Below are 8,295 nucleotides of genomic sequence, written 5' to 3'. Positions count from 1 at the left end.
GAAGGCCATATGGAACATAGAGGTGGGTCCCCTTTTTGCTCTACAGATTCGAAGCTTTTCTGTTTCGTCACGGTAGTTGTTCAGTAGAGAGTTTTGTTTTAATAAATTTACATTATCTTTTTCTACATTCAACTGCTTGCTGCTGTTGTATGGTTGGAAGTAAATTATGATTTAATTACTTGGAAATTACAGACATTACTAAACCGTAGCCTTTTCTTGTTGATTAAGTGCTTTCTCCAACATGGAGAAGGGGCAGTTTTAAGAGGGGGGAAAAAACGCAAAATGCCCTTCCGATTCCGGTTGATTGTTTCCTTTGTTCCGTGTAGTGGTTTCAGTGGATGGTAATGAAGATCCTTAAAACTAAATCTTGTTTTTTTCCTCCTATTTTGCGATTAAATCCTCGGCGTATTGCACGCACGGGTCTCACCATAATCCTTAGCTTACACATTTTACGAACTACAAAACTTCCTCTTAACCAACAGTGGCGGCGGTCGTAGACACCAAAACGTTCCGTGTTAACCGCGTAAGTGTCATTGTGCCACTCTGCTTGTCCTCCGCTCATATTACCCGGGGGACCCTAACCAAACCGGTCAGAAGGGTCGCAGGTGAGCGACTTGGGCGGACCCTCACGGGTGCTCCTGGGTGTTGGGTTGGTCTCAGAACAGACGTTTCTCGTAGGAGAATAGACCGTGCACGTTACCCTCGAGTTGGGCCGAATGGGTACGCTTCATGAAGCGCAGCTCGCCACTGTAGATCATTTTTCTGTAATATTCGTTCAAAATAATGGTATAATTTTCTCCAGCTCCAGAATAATTTTTCGCCACATCACTTACCTTAAGTTTGAGATGGAACGTGCGCCAATGTCCTGACAGCTGTGTTGCAGTCCACACAGCAGATACGGCACAAAGCGAAGTATCGAACCCTTATCGACGATGCTACCACTGACGCCCTGTGCCACACGCATCTTCTCTATCTCGGTGTGATAGTACCGCGAGCTGGCTGCACCCTTACCATCCTTCCGCTCCATCGCTTCCAGACTACCCATACCGCGGTACTTCTTCAGACGGACGCCATCGCTGAAATAGTACTCGCCAGGTGCTTCCGATGTTCCAGCCAGAAGCGAACCCATCATCACAGCTGATGCACCCAACGAAAGTGCCTTCACAATGTGGCCGATCGACTGAATACCTCCGTCCGCTATTACCGGCACACCGTACTGACGGGCCAGATTGCACACCTGATACACCGCAGTCGCCTGAGGACATCCACAAGCCATCACCTCCTGCGTGATACAGATCGATCCCGAACCCATGCCCACACGCAGCGCATCACATCCGGCCGTGATGAGATTGTAGGCCTGCTGTCGCGTCACCACATTCCCTGCAATCACCTGCAGCGAGGGGTACTTCTCCTTAATGAACTTAATCATATTAATCTGATAGATCGAATTGCCCTGGGACGAATCCAGCACGATCACATCGACCCCATTCTGGTACAGCAGCTCCAACCGATCTTTGTCCTCCTCACGAGTCCCGATAGCCGCACCCACCAGCAGCTGCTTGTTACTATCCTTCAGCGCATTCGGATAGGTACGCCCCTTCTTCAGATCTGTCCGAGCGATGAGCGCCACCAGCTCGCCCGTTTTGTTCACGATCGGCAGTTTACCCTTTTTGCTTTTCTCCATAATGCTGTTCGCTTCCTGCAGCGTCACCCCGTTCGGGGCCGTTATCAGATCCTCCAGCTTCGTCATGATGTCCTTCAGCTTAATGTCCACATCGTGCTCGCGGAAGTCGATATCGCGCGACGTAACGATGCCGACCAGGCGTGTGCCAATTTTACCATTCTCCGTGATCGGGTACCCGGTGAAGCCATTCTTGCGCTTCGCTTCCAGCACGTCGGCGACCGTATTTTCCGGACCCATGACGAGCGGGTCACGGATGAAGCCATGCTTGTACTTTTTCACCTTATGCACCTCGTTTGCCTGATACTCGGGCGTGCAATTGTGATGGATAATGCCAATTCCGCCACACAGCTGGGGTGAAAAGTATAGAGTTAGAAAATTAGTAAACGGTCTCATCTGGCTGTCTATGGCAAGTTGTGGCAACTTGAAGGGATTCTTTGTCAGTTTCTCTCCCTGTATCGCTCGGTCTAACATAATGCCGGCCGGGGAAGCCTTTTAACGAACGGTTGCCAAAACTCAACAAGTTCAGTCCCGGGTCATGGGGTTTAAATTATTACAGGGTTTTCCTGTTTATAACATACTGCGCTTTGCATTTATATTTTGGCATTTTTCGCATAGTGATGAACAAATTTCGCCATCAATTAGGTGGGGGAGGGGGAGTTACTCGAATCTTTTACCCAAAAATCATTTGTTTTTACAGTATCCAAGGAAAACCCTGTATTTTTGTTGTTGCTTGTCTGCCCGTTTCTCACACAACACACATGTGCATATTATGCGCGGAAAAACATTACAAGAGCGCAAGTAATGTGGGAGAGAGAGAGCGAGAGAAAAAGTGTTTATGCTCACCGCCATCGAGATTGCCATTTCGGCTTCGGTAACCGTGTCCATGGGAGAGGATACGAGCGGTGCCTTCAGCATAATTTTCTTCGTCAACGGTGATGAAAGATCCACTTCTTCGGCAGTAAAATCGATGTACCCGGGAAGGATGATAAAGTCACTATCGGAATGTAATGCAAAGGAAGAGGGAAAATGTATAAGAAATTAATAACCGACCAAAACATATGTTAACAGCGGGCCTCCCCTTTTGGGTGGCGCTTCCCTTCGCCACACTTACTTGTACGTCAGACCATCACTTTTCTTGAACAGCTCCTCGCACGAAAGTCCATCCTGCAGATTGTTGGAAGTTCCGTTCTCCATCGTTGTGTTCTACGGTGTACCGGTGGGGAATTACGTTCTTTCGCTTTTACCTGCCACGAATTGCTGCTCGTCAATTCACACTTGAGAATTGCGCAAAAAACACGTGGTGATTGAGAAGCACGGGAATGGCAATCGGTTATGCGGGATAAATGCACGTTCTGCTTCAACACTACTTTCAAACAGCTCTATATTATTTGAGTTTACAAAAGTTTTGTGTAGTATTTTCGGGATTAAATAAGCTTTTTTTGCGGCGTAGGGCGAAAGATTATTGGCACTGAGAAACAACTTCCACACACCACATTTGCCACAAGAAATTAAACAATGTGCAAAAAACACGGGTGACAGCAATTTGACAACGTACGGAAGATGGGTTGAAAAGTGCTTAGAGCAGGCACAACGCTTGAGAAACGAACTCGGGGCTTCGAAACGCACAACAGCTGACAGCTGAGGGTGGAAGGGCGCAAAAATCGTTACGATCAAAACAAAAAAGTCTGTGAGTGCACTTTTTTCAACAACGCAACGCAACGCTATGAATATTCCCAGCTACAGACCGAATTATTATAGCCTGGACGATATAACGGTCACCCAGGAACGGATACCATGCCGAACTACGCAGGATCTTTACATGATGGGTAAGGTAGAACTCGATATGCTGGTTGTGTTGTATTGTACTGAATGGGATGCTTGTATTTCCGGCAGGATTTTTGGACCCTTCGGGAAAGTCGCCCAACCTCAGCAGCAACCACTCACTGGAGCTTCCACTTTGGGCCGTACTACAGCAAGACGAGAGAAACCCTCATTTTGAGTAAGTCTGTTTTCTTCCCCCGACACTGATTCATTGACCATTCTTCTAAAAGGATTCTTTCACTCGCAGAGCGCAGATACCGGACATTTACAGTGCGGCGTATAAAGAAATCTACAAAGCCGATGCCAATTACGTGGAACTGGGTGCGTTGTGCAAATTCTACTACGAGCTAGGCATGTACCTTACACGCTACGATAACACCAACAGTGTGGCGGAAATGCTGCACGTTACGGCTCAGGAGCGCATGAAGGGACTGAAGGATCTGTGTCAAAACGTAGGAACTGAAAGCCTGAACACGAGCAGCAAATTTGAATTTACCGAACGCTTACTGTACAACGAAGGGTGCAAAACGAACAAACTATTCGATGATTGGCTCCAGGAAAGACAGGTACACATCAAATCGACCGAGATTGCCGTAAACTTACGCAAACGCAAGCGAAGTCCGGAAGGGGAAACACAGGAAGAACAATAAATCGATCGAAGCAAAGTTTACTGCGGCAGATTTGAAAACATTTCTTCTTTCTAGTTGCACAATTCCTCTTCCTTGGTTGTTCAGTCGACTCGGGCTGTATTACGGGTGTTAGTAAACAGCAATCTGCTTTATTTCTATACCGGAACTACCCCGGATTGCATCAAACAAGCTTTGTGGGGCGAGCATTTGCTTAATGGTGCGGCTCGGCGTTCGGTGCACCAGGCTCCTGCTCCTCCGGAGTGTGTGGCCAGAACGATGGACGATTGATCGGATCCAGAGCTTGCTGTTAGGGGGAGATGAAGAGAGAAAATGCATTAGAAACAACTTCTAAATACACGGTAACCCCGAAAATACGCACCTCTGGGAACGAGTCGCGGAAGTCTTCCATCGTCATCTGATCGTACGGCAGCAGCGCCTTCAGGGTAGCGATCTGGGTCGTGAAATCGGCAATGCGTGTTTCAGAATCCTTCACGAACTTGGCAATCTCCTGCTGGACTTCCTTCTCCTGCGCCTCCACCAGCTTCGTCACGTTATCGGCAGGGTACGGGATCTGCAGGGCTTCGTACGCCTTCTGGAACTTGTCAACCATACCAGCGACCGGGACATTCTTCTTGTAGAACGTCCAGTCAATCTTTGGCGGAGTTTCCGGATTAGCAACAACGCTGCGGAAGGGAAAAATTATGAATATCAAACGATTACGAAACACAGGGACTTTTGCACTGGGGGGACCGACGGACTGTCGACCCACACTGACAGATGGATGGATGATGGTGGATGTGCGTGTGTGACCGAGGGCGACCGGATCTTTTCACTAACCTGCGCAGATATTTGTCGCTCTTGGTTTTGAACGCCGCCAGGTTGGGCTTCTGGTTCGGCGGTACACGCTCCGCCAGCGCCGCCCAGTTTACGCTCGATTGAGCAATACGACGAGAAGCCATCGCGGGAGTTTTCCAAAATATTCGTACACCTCCGGACAAAAATATGTGTGATTCTGCGTTCGGCGAGAATGAGAAAATCGGCTTATGTAAGTTGACAGCAAGCGAGCTGTGGTTGATTCGTGTAGTTTTGACATCACAGCACACTGTGGTTGGTTATGGTGATCAAGAAAACAATTTTGTAAATTTAATTACTTGATTTTTTTAGGGCATGCATTAACTACAAATAGCACAAAAAGCATAAAATATTGTTTGATTTTTTTCTTAAAATTGTTATTCATGTTTGCCTTTACAAGAATTTTTATGAAAACTCTCTAAAAGCATCTAAAATATCATCTCCATTATGCTGTCAAAATAATTGTTCATTACAACATTGTGTTTTCTTGTTGTGTTTGGCCGGATCAGATTGTTTACGTTCCTCTCGCCAGCATCATTCCACAATGTCCAAAAAGTAAGTCTATTTTATTGTTATTTACCTATAAATGCATCGATAATCAACCATGCTGCTTTCCTCGTAGATACGGTCTAATTGAACGTGGCACCGACTCCGGTCCGGTAAAGAAACATGCAGCCTTCGCAAGTGATTCCGATTCCGATGACGCCGGTACCAGCAAGGTAAGCATCGAGCTGGGTGCAGTACAGAAGCGGCAAGCACAAGCGATGCAGCAAAAGGCAGTCGAAGAAGATCCAACCATTTACCAGTACGATGAGCTGTACGACGATATGGTAGAGCAGAGGGAGAAAAGCTCAGCCCAAGCGAAGGAACAAACGGTCGACCGGAAACCGAAGTACATTGGCAAGCTGATGGAAACGGCGGAACGGCGAAAGAAGGAACAGGAGCGTCGTATCGAACGGCAGGTACAAAAGGAGCGTGACGCGGAGGGTGAAAAATTCAAGGATAAGGAATCGTTCGTCACGTCCGCTTATCGTGCCAAGTTGGAAGAGATGAAGAAGCTGGAGGAGCAGGAGAAGCGTGAAGAGTACCTGGAAACGATCGGTGATGTGACGAAACAATCGGATTTGGGTGGATTTTATCGTCACATTTACGAGCAGAAAGTAAAGGATGAAGCTGTTAAGGAAGAGGTGAAGGAAGAGAAGGTAGGTCGTAAGGATTCAGCCAGGTCGTCTAGTGAAGAGCGTGTGGAAAAGCGTGAGGAAAAGCGTGATGAGCGACCAAAGCCATCGAATCAGCGGGAGCGTAAATATCGCAAGCGAAAGTCGGACGATGAAAATGACGACCAAACGGAGGATCGTGAACCAACGGAAAGGACACATTTGCAATCAAATCTAGACGCGGATTCAGATTTTAGCATCGATTCGGACAGTAGCGATAGTTCTGAGAGTGAGGAAGATGATAAAAACAAGAGCGAGAGCGCAGAAGACGTTAAGGAAACGAATGGCCACACAAAGTCGGCGGATACTTCGAAGGACTTGCCTTCAGAAACGGAACCAAAGGAAGATACAGAAGAACCGGAAATTAAAAAGCCCAAACCACCACCGATCGACATCTGGAAGAAGCGTACCGTGGGTGATGTGTTTGAAGCAGCCCGTCAACGTTACTTCGAACGACGCCAGATGCAAGAATCCTGCTAATTTCGAACGAAATACAATCAATCCTCTGGATATTTTAGGATTAACAATTTAATTTTATTACACTGCGCGTCTCCTCCGAAAGAAGGATTACATATTTTACAGGGTATTGCGGAAGTCTGTCTTCATCTTGGTGAGGATGCCAGTATCGCCGCACTCTTCGTTGTAGCCCTTGCGGTAGGACATACCCGGTGCGGAGAACCAAACATCGTACCAGGCCTTAAAGTCGTCCGGCGAGACGGTCAGCTCGGGAACGTCAAACCGTGGAACGTTCATCGAATTCAACAGGTCCGGTTTGTTCATGTACCGGCACCGGGCCTCGGTCCAGTCCTCTTCGTTCTCCATTACCCAGTCGCGCATCTTCGGATCATCCTTATCGAACCGATCGAAATCGATACGCTCAATGTCCTCGACAACGACCTCCGTCTCACCGTAGTCCGACCAGTCGTAGATCAGCAGTTCGGCGTGCGTGCTTATGTCCTTCAGATATTGCTGTTTGTAGATCGTTTCGATATCCTTCAGATACTGGTCGGTAAGGGCCTTTGATCCGACTTCGGCTGGATTTGCACGCTTCTTGATGCGATCTTTCACCACATTCACCGGAACGTCCAGATAAATGACCAGATGAGGCTTCATCAAGTCGCAGAAGGTATTCTTCACGATGTCATAGTACACCGACCGGGCTCCCTTCGAGATGTATCCATTACGGAACATCGCTTCCATGAACACAAAGTCAGAGTACACGCAACGGTCCAGCACAACACCCTCACCGGTACTGAACAGATGGGCCAGTGCGTCCACGTACTGCGAAAAACGTTCCACCATCATGCGCACCTGGAACGTGGCCACATTGCGATGGGTTGGGTTCTGGTGGAATTTCGTCACATCGAAGCTTTGCATGTTGACCGGCAGCTGAGGATCGAGCTGACGCAGATCGTAACCGTACGGATTGATGTAGTAGTTGTCCATCGTTACCTCCGGGAAGTATTTCATTTCCAGCTCGGCTGCAAGCTCCTTCGCGAAAGCAGATTTACCTGCCGCGATCGGACCGTCCACCACAACGACCTAAAACAAAGCCGGAGTTCATTAATCGGTTCTTCAAGAATATTTCTACCAAACACACACACCTTGGTGTTTTCATCGAATCGGCTGGTCGTGTTCTTCGTCAGCACGTCCATACAGGCATTCAGTGCCGTGTACTGCTTCTCCAGGTACGGGAACGGTTTCGGCTTGCTCAGCTTCGAACCGCGCAGCGTTTTGCCGGAAATGTTGCGTGCCGCGATGAAGAACGGACTGACCGGTGAACCGGCCACCGGCGCACCCTTCACCAGGCGCACTCCGATACGGAAAACACCCGACATTTTGTTGCAGCGCTGCGGGACGGGAAGAAAAAATCGGATCACACAATCAAAACATTACAAACGCTCTCCCGGTGGCAGTGAAATTACGTAAGATCGGACAGTGTATTTAGGCACGAACTGAGGAATATACGCACACCCTACGCGCGAGAGGATAGGATAAGGTGTAGCAGAAAAGCCAAACGGAAGGAAATCGCTTACAGAATAGGCTTACGGGGACCGAAAAATGCTGCACAAGTTGATAAAAACACTTGGCA

The 8,295-nt window shown here is 48.1% G+C and overlaps 5 protein-coding genes across 5 annotated transcripts; 2 read left to right on the top strand and 3 right to left on the bottom strand.

Moving 5' to 3' along the window:
• Nucleotides 1-633: 633 nt before the first annotated feature.
• Nucleotides 634-2,883, bottom strand: LOC126568138 (inosine-5'-monophosphate dehydrogenase). Its single transcript, XM_050224561.1, has 4 exons — nt 2,796-2,883; nt 2,528-2,678; nt 834-2,032; nt 634-762 (listed from the first exon to the last, which is right to left on the bottom strand). Exons 1-4 carry the CDS (start codon nt 2,876-2,878, stop codon nt 657-659), a joined length of 1,539 nt encoding a protein of 512 aa, XP_050080518.1. The 5' UTR covers nt 2,879-2,883; the 3' UTR covers nt 634-656.
• A 522-nt stretch (nt 2,884-3,405) lies between these two features.
• On the top strand, nt 3,406-4,158 carry LOC126568488 (DNA replication complex GINS protein PSF3). Its single transcript, XM_050224973.1, has 3 exons — nt 3,406-3,510; nt 3,578-3,683; nt 3,753-4,158. Exons 1-3 carry the CDS (start codon nt 3,408-3,410, stop codon nt 4,153-4,155), a joined length of 612 nt encoding a protein of 203 aa, XP_050080930.1. The 5' UTR covers nt 3,406-3,407; the 3' UTR covers nt 4,156-4,158.
• A 96-nt stretch (nt 4,159-4,254) lies between these two features.
• LOC126568536 (ATP synthase subunit d, mitochondrial) lies at nt 4,255-5,183 on the bottom strand. The gene is made up of 3 exons (XM_050225030.1): nt 4,972-5,183; nt 4,514-4,817; nt 4,255-4,438 (listed from the first exon to the last, which is right to left on the bottom strand). Exons 1-3 carry the CDS (start codon nt 5,091-5,093, stop codon nt 4,346-4,348), a joined length of 519 nt encoding a protein of 172 aa, XP_050080987.1. The 5' UTR covers nt 5,094-5,183; the 3' UTR covers nt 4,255-4,345.
• A 298-nt stretch (nt 5,184-5,481) lies between these two features.
• On the top strand, nt 5,482-6,683 carry LOC126568303 (nuclear speckle splicing regulatory protein 1). Its single transcript, XM_050224758.1, has 2 exons — nt 5,482-5,541; nt 5,609-6,683. The coding sequence occupies exons 1-2, from the start codon at nt 5,531-5,533 to the stop codon at nt 6,681-6,683; spliced, it is 1,086 nt and encodes a 361-aa protein (XP_050080715.1). The 5' UTR covers nt 5,482-5,530.
• A 32-nt stretch (nt 6,684-6,715) lies between these two features.
• LOC126568258 (NADH dehydrogenase [ubiquinone] 1 alpha subcomplex subunit 10, mitochondrial) lies at nt 6,716-8,068 on the bottom strand. Its single transcript, XM_050224704.1, has 2 exons — nt 7,808-8,068; nt 6,716-7,745 (listed from the first exon to the last, which is right to left on the bottom strand). The coding sequence occupies exons 1-2, from the start codon at nt 8,039-8,041 to the stop codon at nt 6,780-6,782; spliced, it is 1,200 nt and encodes a 399-aa protein (XP_050080661.1). The 5' UTR covers nt 8,042-8,068; the 3' UTR covers nt 6,716-6,779.
• Nucleotides 8,069-8,295: the final 227 nt, after the last annotated feature.

Source organism: Anopheles maculipalpis, chromosome 2RL (assembly GCF_943734695.1).
Source record: "Anopheles maculipalpis chromosome 2RL, idAnoMacuDA_375_x, whole genome shotgun sequence".
NCBI classification, from domain to species: domain Eukaryota; kingdom Metazoa; phylum Arthropoda; class Insecta; order Diptera; family Culicidae; genus Anopheles; species Anopheles maculipalpis.
This window is presented reverse-complemented; position numbering and strand designations above follow the sequence as displayed.